The sequence below is a fragment of the Pagrus major genome, chromosome 17 (assembly GCF_040436345.1).
Source record: "Pagrus major chromosome 17, Pma_NU_1.0".
Lineage (NCBI taxonomy): Eukaryota > Metazoa > Chordata > Actinopteri > Spariformes > Sparidae > Pagrus > Pagrus major.
Window position 1 is genome coordinate 7,820,741 of NC_133231.1, and position 13,726 is coordinate 7,834,466.

The 13,726-nt window shown below is 41.9% G+C and overlaps 1 protein-coding gene across 1 annotated transcript in view; it reads left to right on the plus strand.

Moving 5' to 3' along the window:
• The window catches only part of LOC141012044 (plectin-like), a 67,807-nt gene that overhangs the window by 33,178 nt on the left and 20,903 nt on the right, over positions 1-13,726 (plus strand). Inside the window, exons 3-20 of the mRNA XM_073485423.1 lie at positions 879-968; positions 2,588-2,665; positions 2,769-2,873; positions 4,235-4,401; positions 7,386-7,501; positions 7,653-7,756; positions 8,819-8,938; positions 9,724-9,819; positions 9,914-10,041; positions 11,123-11,216; positions 11,629-11,783; positions 11,901-12,219; positions 12,321-12,398; positions 12,521-12,682; positions 12,790-12,894; positions 12,989-13,084; positions 13,167-13,292; positions 13,492-13,644. Of these exons, the coding sequence (XP_073341524.1) occupies positions 879-968; positions 2,588-2,665; positions 2,769-2,873; positions 4,235-4,401; positions 7,386-7,501; positions 7,653-7,756; positions 8,819-8,938; positions 9,724-9,819; positions 9,914-10,041; positions 11,123-11,216; positions 11,629-11,783; positions 11,901-12,219; positions 12,321-12,398; positions 12,521-12,682; positions 12,790-12,894; positions 12,989-13,084; positions 13,167-13,292; positions 13,492-13,644 (2,292 nt within the window). The remainder of the gene's footprint in view (positions 1-878; positions 969-2,587; positions 2,666-2,768; positions 2,874-4,234; positions 4,402-7,385; positions 7,502-7,652; positions 7,757-8,818; positions 8,939-9,723; positions 9,820-9,913; positions 10,042-11,122; positions 11,217-11,628; positions 11,784-11,900; positions 12,220-12,320; positions 12,399-12,520; positions 12,683-12,789; positions 12,895-12,988; positions 13,085-13,166; positions 13,293-13,491; positions 13,645-13,726) is intronic.

Sequence of the window (13,726 nt, forward strand, 5' to 3'; positions counted from 1 at the left end):
GCATTCCTCCATCTTATATCCCTTTAAACCAGCATCGGAGGGCGGCAGAGGTAGGTACCAGCACGTTGAAGCCCCGACTGTACTAAATGTGTGTCTGGGCATGGAGACGGTCCCCTTCCTTAATTGGTTTTTCCAGTTTTCTCCTCCTATCCAACCTCCTCCTGTTTTCTGGCACCGTCACAACATCTCACCTGCTTCACTGTCTGGTTGCAGTTAAACCACATGTCAGTTTTGACTGTTGATTGATTCAAATTCCAAAAGATGAATGAAACAGCCTTGTCTATTTTGCGTTTTAGTTGGTTTTATGGTCACCAGTGCACCTTTTTACCTCACTGATCTGATTTTTACCTCCATCTATCACTACTAAGGGATGACAGCTGCCATTTGGCATTCAGAGTCGGGCTTGGCTGCTCACGGCTATGCATTCCTGACCTGTGTAGAATTGTAGAGCTGTAGAGAACTCATATAACACGGCTTAAGAACGAGTATAAAGTGCAGCTGAGAATCTTTTAACTCATAATCTCTCCTATCATATTTAACATTTAAAGAGTCACCAGAGTTTGTAATTTTAGTGCAAAATCGCAAAAACTGAACTTTGTGCTGTGCCATTTATTTTTAGCAATATACCTCTGAGACATTTTGACTAATTGTGGCCATCAGCAACAATTTTCGTACAGTAAAAGAACCGGTTTGGTGATTAGATGGAAGCGAGTCAAATACTGATGATTGTTGTTCTCTTCCTCTTCAGTCAAAACTAAAACCCTGTATAATGGTTAAACGTTTCCATTTCTCCCCATCAAAGCTGGGTTGTCGGTGTAATTCCTTCTTACTGCATCTTGAATCATAGTTGTAACATATTCTTTCCTTCGTCCTTGCAGTCACAGCGTCACGTGACAGACCTGTACGAAGACCTCCGAGATGGACATAACCTGATCTCGCTGTTGGAGGTCCTCTCTGGGGAAACACTGGTGAGTACGGCCATGATGTCTGATTTTTTTTTAATATTAACCTTGGCGTCGAGCAATAAATATGGCTAAGCTCCGCATCTTTTACCTTATCCATCCTCCAAACCGAACCCATATCTAGACTAATTGTGTTTATCTTTAGTCAACCTGCTCTATCATCCCTTCAGGAACAAATTGTAACCAATCGCAGCCAAGATGTCAGTCAGAGGCTTAACCTGAGCTGAACTTTGATTAACAAAGACTCAGTCACTGACTTTGGCAGCTCTTGAGTATATCTCAATTATCTGACTAGCTATCTTTTTTTTTGTTAGATCTTATTTTATTCCAATGTGACTTTTCATTTGCCCTTCAGTCTTTCTATGTCTTTAACTAAAATGTTACACACCAGACTCATTTCAAAGCTAGCAGCAGGGTACTGTATGTTCATACCCTGGTGTTCAGATCTGTACCGAAGCTTCTCGGCTGCTGTAGCTCATTGCTAACTCCACCAGCTCCAGCTCTGCTCATCTTCTGAATGCCTCCATAGCATTAACACATTGACTTTGGCCTGTGTGTGTGAACTATTCTCCTATCTGATCTATGGTTCTCCTCTCCTCCTCCTCCACCTCCTCCTCCTCCTCCTCCTCCTCCTCCTCTTCCTCCTCCTTCTCCTCCTCCTCTCCGTCGTCTCCTGTTTGCCTTCCTTTAACTTTCCTCTGTGCGTGCTGATCTTTGCCGTCTGGCCTTTGCCTCCTCTCTTTGCACTGCTCTTGCTAGCCGAGGGAGAGAGACGTGGTCAGGAGCGTTCGGTTGGTGAGTGGGTTGATAAATTACAGTAGACATCCTTTTTTTTTTTACGTTTTTATTTAAAAATATTATTCATGTGCGCTTTCCCAGTGATTTGGCTGTGCATGGAATTCATACCTACACAGCGATTCAAGTTCTTTTGTTGCTTTTTTTCCCGTTTCTCTCATTGACAGGCTTGCTTTAAGCTTTGAGTTATCAATAGGTGCTGCTGACGCTTGCAGGACCCGTTGATTACCTCGGCACGTTTTTGGCACAAGCCATGCTTTGTTTTGCAGGATGAGCTTTTGATTCATCATTTTTCCCTGATTCAGCTTCATTTGTTTAAGTACTGCACATTTTACATTCAAAATGAATCATGATGCAACATGAGCTTATCTCAGCTTGCTGTCTGATGACTTCAGTTACACTGTACAAAACCCTGTTAGTGGCTCAGCCAATGCACAATCCCACTGTAATTAGTTTTCTAAAGGCTTATTTGCTTCCACCATATTCCCTTTTTTCACTATGTGTGGGGCAGTGGTGAATAACAGGACCGAGCCAAAGAAAGCAATAACACTTTGGATCAAAAATTTAACACGGTATCTCTACACACACACTGTAAATACATTTTTACCAATCAGAATTAGTTTCTAGTCAAAAAATTCAAGTTATTTCCATTTATTCTTTTGGTTAAATGCCTCTCCATCTGATTTTCAGTATTCCTTCCCATTCACATCTTCGTTTTGACTGATTTGTTTTCGTTCTCCTTCACCATGAGCATACCAAAAGGATCTATGACAGTTAGGTGTTGGTCGTGGTACTTAACAGCATCTTTATCTCTTTTCCCTCCTCCTCAGCCCAGAGAGAAAGGCCGCATGCGATTCCACAAACTGCAGAATGTACAGATAGCACTGGACTTCCTCAAACACCGACAGGTATGACCTCTGAAAACAAAAGAAATGGCATTGCCCTGTCACAGGATACCTCGTTGTGTTTGTGTTTTCATGATCTAATACTACTTTTGCTTTGTTTTCTCAGGTCAAGCTGGTCAACATCAGAAACGATGACATAGCAGATGGGAACCCCAAGCTGACCCTGGGGTTAATATGGACCATCATCCTTCACTTCCAGGTCTCCTCCTCTGTCAGTGTTGTGTTTCATTATATTATCGCTCTCTACCTCTGTCTCTGGGATCTGCACTTATCAGCTGCTGTTTCCCATCTCCCTGGGACCAATCAGAGGGGATTCTGCTCTTCACAAAAGACATTTTCTAATCAAAACAAGATTTCTGGGAGCAATCACAGCTGTTATAACACACTAACGCTGCCGTCAAGTATTTAGTGTGCAGTAGCTGATTTCTGAACAGTATAAAGGATTAAAACTCCATCAGGGTGTGTAAGTATGAGTCACTCTCTCCCTGACTCCCAAGGGGAGGGTGTGCCAGGCAGAGTGTACAACTTGTTGTCATGCGACACTCCCAACCACAACCCATCCATCCAGAACTTTCCCTACTATTCTTGTGTATGCCAAGAGCTGCCTGGCATGAAATCCCTCAGTAATAGACAGGGCCACACCCTTTAATAGCCGATGATCCAGGTTCGGGTCGTAAAAGGCTGAAGCTCAGCACGGGAAATAAAGGAGACACTGGTGCCGAGAGTCTTTTTTTGTTGAGGTGATCTAGTGAAGGTGCCATTGTGCCCCGTGGATACAATTAGTCTTTATACTTTATAGAATAGAGAGGGAAAATAGCTGGGTTGTGGTTGCTGGTGAGTCACAGAGATGAAAGGTGAGAGTAAAATCCCCTTTTTTCATGTAACGTAGTGTTCGTGCTAAAAAACAGTTAATCACAATGACAGAGAAGATTAGATGTTGTAAGCTCTAAAGTCCATCTGGATTTTTAAATAGTGACTCTAGCACTCATATAATCAAAACATCCATAATGTATGTGTAACGTCTGCAAAAAGGAAAGAAATGACTCTCATCTTTGTTCACTGAAAGATTTTTTAAAATATGGTTCCTCGTTTAAAATGTTTGCGGCAGAGCTACATGAGGATTGGAACGGTGCACAGACACGAGTACACACACTAATGAAAAACCCGATCCCTATGACTCATCTCTCCCATCTCCAAATTCCCCAAATGAAAACTTATCTAGATGCCGCAGCCACAGTGGTGTTTAACAGACCAGAGCAGACAGAAAACCTGCTGTGATCCAAGTCAGAAGCATCAACACGTCACTCTACTGATACAATTAATATACTGAGAGACCACTTAACCAGAAATGAAAAAATCAAGGAATGATAAAGGTGTTGATCGATCTTGGGTGTGACGATATGAACGTTTACTTGAAAACTCATCATGGGTGTCCAGTAATTCTGTATAATTATCATCTTTTGGTTTCCACTAATGTCTAATTCCCTTCATGTTTCCTCAGTATGGATTATTAACATATTCTACACATCAGCCGCCTTCTTAACATTTTCTATATGTTTTATATTGTATCAGATCTCAGACATTCAGATCAATGGCCAGTCAGAAGACATGACGGCCAAGGAGAAGCTGCTGCTCTGGTCCCAGAGGATGACGGACGGCTACCAGGGCATCCGCTGCGACAACTTCACCACCAGCTGGAGGGACGGCAAGCTTTTCAACGCTGTCATACACAAACACTAGTGAGTAGTGAACTTTTTCCCCGATTACTTGCGCCCAAACCTCTCATATAGAATCATACGGCGAGCAGAGTGCATAAAGACAAATATCACACTGTTTTATGTGCCTGCTATCTCAAAATATCAAGACTACTAAATATATCAGCTCAGATGTAAACAGTAGTGAAAAACACAGGGGTTTATATTTGCTTCTGATACGACCTGAGATGCTGGATCTTGTCGTGACACATCACCATCCATGACTTTCATTCAATATGGAGTGCATCAGAGCAGCAGCGGGGCCTTGGCACGCATTCAAATGTCAAATTACACTTCATAATGCTAGTTTAAACCCGCTGTGTAATTAAATCTTACCTCCAGTACTGAGAAGATAGATCCATTCCTGAAATCATTTTAGACATGATAGCCGTGGCATGACCTTTTTATGGGATTACATCTGATTTATTTTGTCTGAAAGATAATTAGCTGTGTGACATGGACGTAATAGTGCAGAGCTTCATATGGTTTCAAATGAATTTAGGCTGTTTCATCAGGTTTTGAAACCTGATATTTCTGCTTTACTTTGCCCATAAAAATGTCCTCTGTTGACCCATTTTGTATTGACTCTACCTGGTGTCACAGTGCTCTAATAAAATCTGAACATGAACACTTCACGCCTCTGGGCTAGGAATACAGCAGGCAGGCGTTGGCCATGAGTAATACTTTATTACCTTAAGATGATAATTCCTCAATTAAATATGATTAACTTTTTGGGAAACCTAGTGTTTCAGAGTAAAATCTGAACTCCTTGCTGTTGAACACTAAATATGCAAAACTCCCCCGATGTTGTTGTGTGTCTTTAGGGTAGAATTAGCAGTAAACGATCGCTTTGTGTAGTCGCATCCTGGGAAATGAATGTGCATTTATTTCTCAGGAAGATTTGTCAAAGGAGTTTGCCATTGGTTGCTTTCCCTTTTAGATGTTTGAACAAAAGGATTCATGCGGAGTCCAGAGAGCAAACAGAAGAAAAACTGGTATTAGATGAGAGAAAGTCGAATGCTGAGCGAGACGCAGCTCCTTACAACCATTAGGTGCTGAAAAAACAGGTGCCTGCAGGGACAAGTTACCTTAAACTTTGCAAATACCTGCAACTTTTTTTTTTCTTTTTCTTTTTTTGAGTCACCTGAGGCTAGATTTGTTCTGCCTTTCACAAAGATGAGGGGTGTGGTGTATGGGCGTAACTGTAGCACTAAACTGTGGCGTTATTTCTTGCCTCGGCATAATTCAGGGCATCCTACTTCAGAAGATGTGTTCATCCGGAGAATTTATGATTGTTCAGAGTTAAGAAATTGTATTTTATGAGCTGCAGTTGAATTTAGGTTTCATGTTGAAAAGCTTGATGAAGGAGCAGTGACTCGGCTGTACTGCTAGGAGGCATTATCATCACAGCTAGAAGGATTAAAAGGATCTTCACATGATGGACACCTGAGACAATCTGCAGGGTGGATTTACATTCAACCATCGAAGGATATGTCAGCATGAATGACTGAAGCTTTAAAGCCATCCGCTTAAGTGTAAACTTTTTTTGCCACTGGACAAGGAGCTTCTGGCACATTTTAAGATGCTCGGTGTCAAGAAGAAGTTCAAGCAGAAGAAACGAAGCCTAGGCTTCATTGGACGCACGTCAGGATCTGCCAGTGATCTGGACGACCGGGTGGTGATGTTGTGCGAGGATATCCCATCAGAGGGATCCTCCTGGGACTCAGGCAGAGGTTCCAATAGCTCAGGGGCCCGCTCGAGCAGTGACGAACTGGGCAAAGGATGGAGGACCCAGAGCTTTCATGGAACAGAGGGAAGGCGCGTGACGAGCCCCTCTAGGCCAACGAAGCAGTACTCTGTTCGGGAAGTCCGCCATGTGGAGTCTTCTCCTGTTTATGGACAGAGTGCGGGCCATTCAACTCTACGTGTCAGAGATCTGTATGAATCTGCCTCTACTGTTGCTTTGTGCACATACTTCATTTGTTTAGTATCATAGTCAGTGCTGCAGGGATATGCGTTGCACATTTTGAATTTCTGGATTTTGTAATGCATTTGAAACAGCTTCAGTTATGACATTGAGAAGTGAGAACCAGAGGGGCGTAAGTGACATTGACCAACTTTTCAAGGGAACCAAAACAAAAACTTTCCATGCTTTGAGCTAACTTAGTTTATTGAATTACATTAATGAACAATATTTTGACACTATTGAGTTTTGTAGCCTAATAGTCGAGTATGATTACTTGATAGATGAGCTTCAGTGATGCATTCACTCATGTTCTGCACTCTGAAGACATGAACTTTTGCCTGTTCTGGGTGTCAAGGTGCAAGCGGCTGCCAACTCAAAATCTGTCAGCTTTGTTGACATAAGCCGCTCGATAAATTACATTCCACCTATAGATGCTCTGACATTTGCCAGAGAGAGTCAAACGTCCAGAGGGCAGAAAGGCAGGTGCTTGTACAGGGTTGGCAGAAAGTGAAGAGCCTAGAGCCATTGGCAGAAGATCTTTGAAAAGCAAACACATTTTTTAAAGTAAATGCCATTTTTGTTCCCTTTTCCGAAGTTTTGATTTTGATTTCTGAGGCTCAAAATACAAGGAATATAACGCAACATATGCAGAAAGTAGCCACTTAGCCACCAAAGTAGCATTTGAAAAATTACTTAAAGTATCAACAAAAAAATCTATTGAAGTTAGCATGCTAACCAGCTAGCCTCTCTAGCCACTACGAGGGGATAGTCTGTTTGTAAACAACACCAACACTCCCCCTGTGCTCTGAGCTTCCAGTCAGAGAGAGTCAACTAAGATGGCTGCTTGCTACATGGTTAATTGAGCATACGAGCTAACGGCAGCTACAGTTCTTCGCAGCTGGGTTGGAGTATGTATATAGTATACATACCACCACTGAAGATAACTGACCCCTCTCATCTGGACCCTGTTAGTGATTAATTGTCCATTTCTGTGTTCCCCCAGTCCCAGACTCATCGACATGGGCAAAGTGTACCGCCAGACCAACCTGGAGAACCTGGAACATGCCTTCGGTGTGGCGGAGAGAGACCTGGGAGTGACACGCCTCCTGGACCCCGAGGGTAAGACAGTCCTGAAGAAACAAAGGACCTGTTTATTGACACTGATGATAGTTTTATTCAATAAGTCTGCACAAGTTACTGGCTGTAAATATTAATTTGCAACATGAAATAATGAGATTGCATATAATGTGATTTTCCCTCATGGTTTCAGACGTCGATGTCCAACACCCTGACGAGAAGTCCATCATCACTTACGTATCATCCCTGTACGATGCCATGCCACGGGTTGACGCTCATGATGGCGTCAGATCAAGCGTGAGCAGAACTTGTTTTCTATCATGAATCTTAGTTGAAGTCGCCTTCCTCTTAAAAATGTGTTTTTTCTTCTTGTTCCTACAGTTGAACTTTTGAGCATGTATTATGTATTGTATGTATTGTAAATTTGCTGTGTGCTCACTGAAAATCTGATTTCAAGAGGCAGGCCTAAGAGAACGGCATGTGACATCACAAATAGTTCGGAAGCCAATCCTGGTTCAATACAGTCAAACTTGTGAACTGAAAAATATATAATAAATATAAATATATTCATATATTCTGTATTTCTTAATGAGGGAGAAGGAGTAGGTGCCATTTTAAGGATTTTAATGTGTAATTATACTTTTTTTTCTGGAAGAAACACATTAGGAGAAATGTCTGGCCTTAATACATAACTGGAGGGGATTTTTGTAAATTCTATAAATACATGTGCTTGAGGGTAACACAAATGTTAGCTCTAATTGGATCTGGTTTAATGCTTGATCAGATTTAATCATAAGTGAACAGGCTTGTGACTGCTTATAAGTGAGCTTTTGTTACCAGTGTTTTCTAAAGCTTCCACAAGTTAAAAGAGAAATAGGAGTCTTGTGAAACCAAGTTGCAGGAAATTAGCAGCCTATGTTGTTTACAATGCACAAGCTGAAGGGATTGGGCTCAAATGTATAGTCACACATCATCTGCGTCACATAAAACATACTGTATAATAGTTTATACCAACCTAATCTTTGGACTAATGCTATGCTGAAACAGTTAACAATTAACATAAAGGTGAATACTGATCTCACATCTTCGTCCATATGAACGCAAGTAAAACCACACACACTCAATCTGAAAGAATGACAGAAATAAGCTTCTGTCTGTGTCCCACCATTGTCTTCCTTCTCCCACCGTCTTCTCCCCCCTTCAACAAGCCCGACTCAGCTCACACAAGACCTGGATTGTTGGTACCAAATTGAGTTTAGTGTGGTGTGTGTTATCGAACATGGAGACGCAGGAGAAAAAGAGCCCTCCTGTCTGCTGTTGTTAAACCTCCAGTTATCTTTTCTGCTGTGTTGGCTGCAGGAGCTGGAGCTGCGCTGGCAGGAGTACTACGAGCTGGTGACACTTCTGCTCCAGTGGATCCGCCACCATGTCACCATCTTCGAAGAGAGGAAGTTCCCCGCCAGCTATGAGGAGATAGAGGTGAGATGATATCCTGATCTTATGCCTCTTTTTTTATGTTATGGGTATTTTTGCAGTTGCTCTTCAAGAAAAAGTTCTCTTTATGTAATTAAAATAAAATTACTTAAAACACTGTGTGTATCTTAATAACATAAGTATTGAGAAAAAGAGGTTCTGGCAGCCGACTACTGTTAGATCAAAGAAGGTGCTTACATAGTGTCTAGCTAGACAGAGGCGACTGTACTGCCAGCCATTGTTGCACTGTAGGTGGGGCAGCGCTGAGAAAACGCAGCCAAAAGGCAAATCATGCTAAACTTAATCCTCAGGAGAATCTCCACTGTGCCACTCCCTGTCAGCGCTGCAGAACAAAAGCATAGCGTGACTTTGGTATTCTTCTTTATTCACTTTGAAGGCAAGTCAAAAGCAGAGGTTCGGACATGCTTCTTTGAAACAGTCCGGCTAGAGAGCGAAGAACATTTTCATCAGTAATATAGGCAGTGAAGTTATCTAACTCATTGTAATTTCAACTCAGTTTGCAACTAGTTACAGGAATGAGGGAATAACACAGTTGAGCACCCTACTGTATATGCACTATTAGGACTGTAGTGTGATGTGTTACCTTAATGTACTTATCCTATTCAGGAAATTAGGGTTTTAAATTCATTTAACTTATCCAAGTGCAAAACATTTCCCTTAGTAAAGCCAAGGTTGTCACCGTGTGTTCCGTGAAGGCTGATGCTGTTTTTTTACAGATGTCTTGGACAAAAATAAAAGTTAACTTATATGTATCTGTTTTTTTTCGTTAGCTTCTTTGGCGCCAGTTCTTGAAGTTCAAAGAGACCGAGCTGCCAGTGAAGGAGACGGACAAGAACCGGTCCAAACACATCTACCAGTCCTTTGAGGCAAGCTAACGCTAATTTTCTATTCCTTTGTATTTTATTGTACTCTGTTCTATTGAGTGAAGTATTTATGTATTCTGCTCCCTCCTGCCCACAGAGTGCTGTGCACGCTGGTCAGGTGAAGGTCCCTCCAGGCTACCATCCCATTGATGTGGAGAAAGAATGGGGTCGACTTCATGTTGCCATTCTGGAAAGAGAACGTCTGCTCAGGATAGAGTTTGAGAGGTTAGGACACTGGCAGTTATATACATACATATATAATTTTTATATAATACATAATAATATAATATACATTTTTAATATAATATAATTATATATATACATACATACACATATAAAATGTTTATATAATATATAATTATATATATATATATATATATATATATATTTTTTTTTTTTATTGATATCACTATTATTAATTGCTCTTGCTTCCTGAAACATGCCATCTAGCTTTAGGCTAGTAGCCTAAAGTAGCCAAAACGAGCTAGTAGCCTAGCTTTAGCCTCAAAGTTGTTGAGTTAGATGGCCTGCTAACGCTCCAACATCACTAAAGCTATACTCATGAAGGTATAATAAAAAATGTCAGTTACGTTTGTTTCTGTCTCCGACCACAGTTGGTTCTTTATAAAACAACTTGGTATTTTACTATCATAGATGTATAATTGTCCTGTTTTGGCAGAATCTAGCCAGATACAGCCTAAACATTCTGGTGAAAGGTGTATTTCTTGTCATTTTGTGTGTTAGCATGTATCACAATGCCATACATTTGTGTCCCTATCTGACCACATAAATAGATATAATTAAGTTTTGACCAATGGGGTTTATGTATTTAGAGTAGTGCTGCGTCATGTCTGGAAAATGGATGTCTTCATGTCATGAGATTGCCCGGTCAGCTTGCAGCCTGTTAGCCTTGTTTGTTTCTTAGAAGTGGAATGACTGAATAAGCAGACTGGATGCCTTTGTCAGAAAACGGCGACATTTGTGTCTCACTCTGCGCTGCTACATGGCAGCAGAGTGTTTTCCTAGGACAAAATGCGACTGTGAGAGGAACTGACTAGCTGGGACTGTAATCTTTATGAAAGTGCTGAGGGATGGCATTTGTGAGTGACCCTCATAAATTGGAGTATTTGCTGCGACGCAGGTGGCCGTAAGTAGTGAGCTTTAGCTTCTGGTGGTATTACTGCTATTTGGTTGTCTAACACAGGTTTTTAGTCCTAGTAATGTCAAGGAGAGAGATGATTCTGTGAGACAAGGATTATCACTTGTGTCTGTTTTATTGATCTTAATTTTTTCATTAATTATCCAGACTCGAGAGGCTCCAGAGGATTGTCAGTAAAGTCCAGATGGAGTCGGGGGTGTGTGATGACCAACTCAGTCACCTGGAGACCCTGCTGCAGACGGTGAGGCCTAACTTTAGAAATGCTTTGATCTGTGTTCACAAAGAACAAAGAATCCAAAGAATCATGAAGGTGATCATACATCACTTGTTAGGCCATGTGGCTTCTTTTAATTTCATTGTGACCGAGGATCACAAGGTTTGGATTTTAAGTTTTTCAGAACCACTTTTTAAATGCTAAATTAACCTTTAAAAAGAATCCAGCTGTTCAGTGGCAGCAGTCTTGCTGCTGGCATCAACATACATAACAGTCATTTAATTTCATTCAATCTAAAATACAGCCTCTTAATCTCTCCGAATGTTATCTATCTGCTAAATATGTAAAGCTGTCAATCACTGTCTTAAGCCTTTATTTTTCTTTATAATTTGTGTGACATTTGAAAAGAAGAAAATTAATATTGCTTTCATCCCTTCAGGACATTCGTCTGCTGAGCGCAGGGAAGCCAGCTCAGCACACAGCAGAAGTGGAGAGGGAGCTGGACAAGGCAGACAACATGATCCGCCTGCTCTTCAATGACGTGCAGGTACTCAAGGATGGGCGCCACCCTCAGGCTGAACAGATGTACCGCAGGTGGGTGCTCACACTGTGACATAATACACCCTGAAACAAAACTGTTCAAAGGCACAGAACTGAATAAAAAAAAGCTCGAGTATAAAGTATAAAGGACTGTGTTTCTCATCTCCTCAGGGTTTACCGCCTCCATGAGCGCCTGGTGAACTTGCGCAGCGATTACAACCTCCGTCTGAAGACTACTGTGACCACCATCAAGGCTCCCATGCAGCAGAGCTCCCAGCAGACCATGAAGGTGCGGCCTGAGCTGGACGATGTGACCCTTCGCTACATCAAAGACCTCTTGGCCTGGGTGGAGGAAAACCAGCATCGCATTGATGAAGCCCAGTGGGGCTCTGATCTTCCCTCTGTGGAGTCCCAGCTGGGCAGCCACAGAGGCCTGCACCAGACTGTGGAGGACTTCCGATCCAAGATCGAACGTGCCCGGGCTGATGAGGTAGGACTTTAATCAGAACCACTAGAAAATATTACATACTGTCTGACGTTGTGCTGTTGATTTTAAAAGTAATCTCTGTTGTATTTTGTTGTATTCTCCAGACCCAGCTATCTCCTGTCAGCAAGGGCGCGTACAGAGAATACCTGGGTAAACTGGACCTTCAGTATGGCAAACTACTGGTAAATATTTTCATATTTCAAACATTTTTCTGTGGCTAATATTTGTATAATTTTACATTCTCTGTAAAGAATGTAAACGATCTAGATTGAAGGTATTTAAGTGATTATTTTTATTCTTTCAGAACTCTTCCAAGTCCCGCCTGAGGAACTTGGATTCCCTCCACGGCTTCGTCAGCGCTGCCACCAAGGAACTGATGTGGTTAAATGACAAAGAAGAGGAGGAGGTCAACTTCGACTGGAGTGACAGGAACTCCAACATGACGGCCAAGAAAGACAACTACTCGGTGCGTTTTAGAAATAGAACAAGACCTCAACACATCCTTGTGTTTTCATAAAAAGTCATGATTTTACCCCTAGGATTGTCATTAACTGTTTCATTTGGATTGTTTAGGGTCTGATGCGAGAGCTGGAGCTGAGGGAGAAGAAGGTCAATGACATCCAGGCCACGGGAGATAAACTAGTCAGGGATGGACATCCTGGCAAGAAGACAGTTGAGGTAATTATTCAGCTTAACCCAGCTGAACAATAAAAATCCACATGCAATATAGGAGCTATTGAGTGAAACCTACGCTCTTCTCTCTCTCCTGCAGTCCTTCACAGCTGCCCTGCAGACTCAGTGGAGCTGGATCCTGCAGCTGTGCTGCTGTATCGAGGCTCATCTCAAAGAAAACACAGCCTACTACCAGGTACCTACTAATCCCAATAACTCTACTATAAACATCCAGCTCTATTCATAGAGCAAAGAGTCATGATGCCCTCTCTTTGCAGTTCTTCGCCGATGTTAAAGAGGCTCAGGACAAGATGAAGAAAATGCAGGAGAACATGAAAAAGAAATACAGTTGTGATCGCTCCACCACCGCCACACGGCTGGAGGACCTGCTGCAGGACGCTGTGGTGAGTGATGGCTCCTTACACAGTTATATCTAGATGGACATGCACAGGATCATACCAAATTAACTTCCTAAGAAAATGTTGACGGAATAAGAAAATATACGATGATTTTGATTCAAAAGCAAAAGCAAATGTGTTATATTAGAAAGCTAGGGATGATTTTATTCTAATTTTGTTTGTTTTTATTAATCGTGTCTACCAGGAGGAGAGAGAACAGCTGAATGAATTCAAGACCCTTGCAACCGGCCTGAACAAGAGAGCCAAGTCCATCATCCAGCTGAAACCACGAAACCCCACCGTCTCCGTCAAAGGCAAACTGCCCATCCAGGCTGTCTGCGACTTCAAGCAGCAGGAGGTTAGAGCTGCCTGCTTACAGTCCATAGTGATGTGTTATAATTCCCAGAGTGGTTGTCGCAGAATCTCAGCACGCCCTCTCT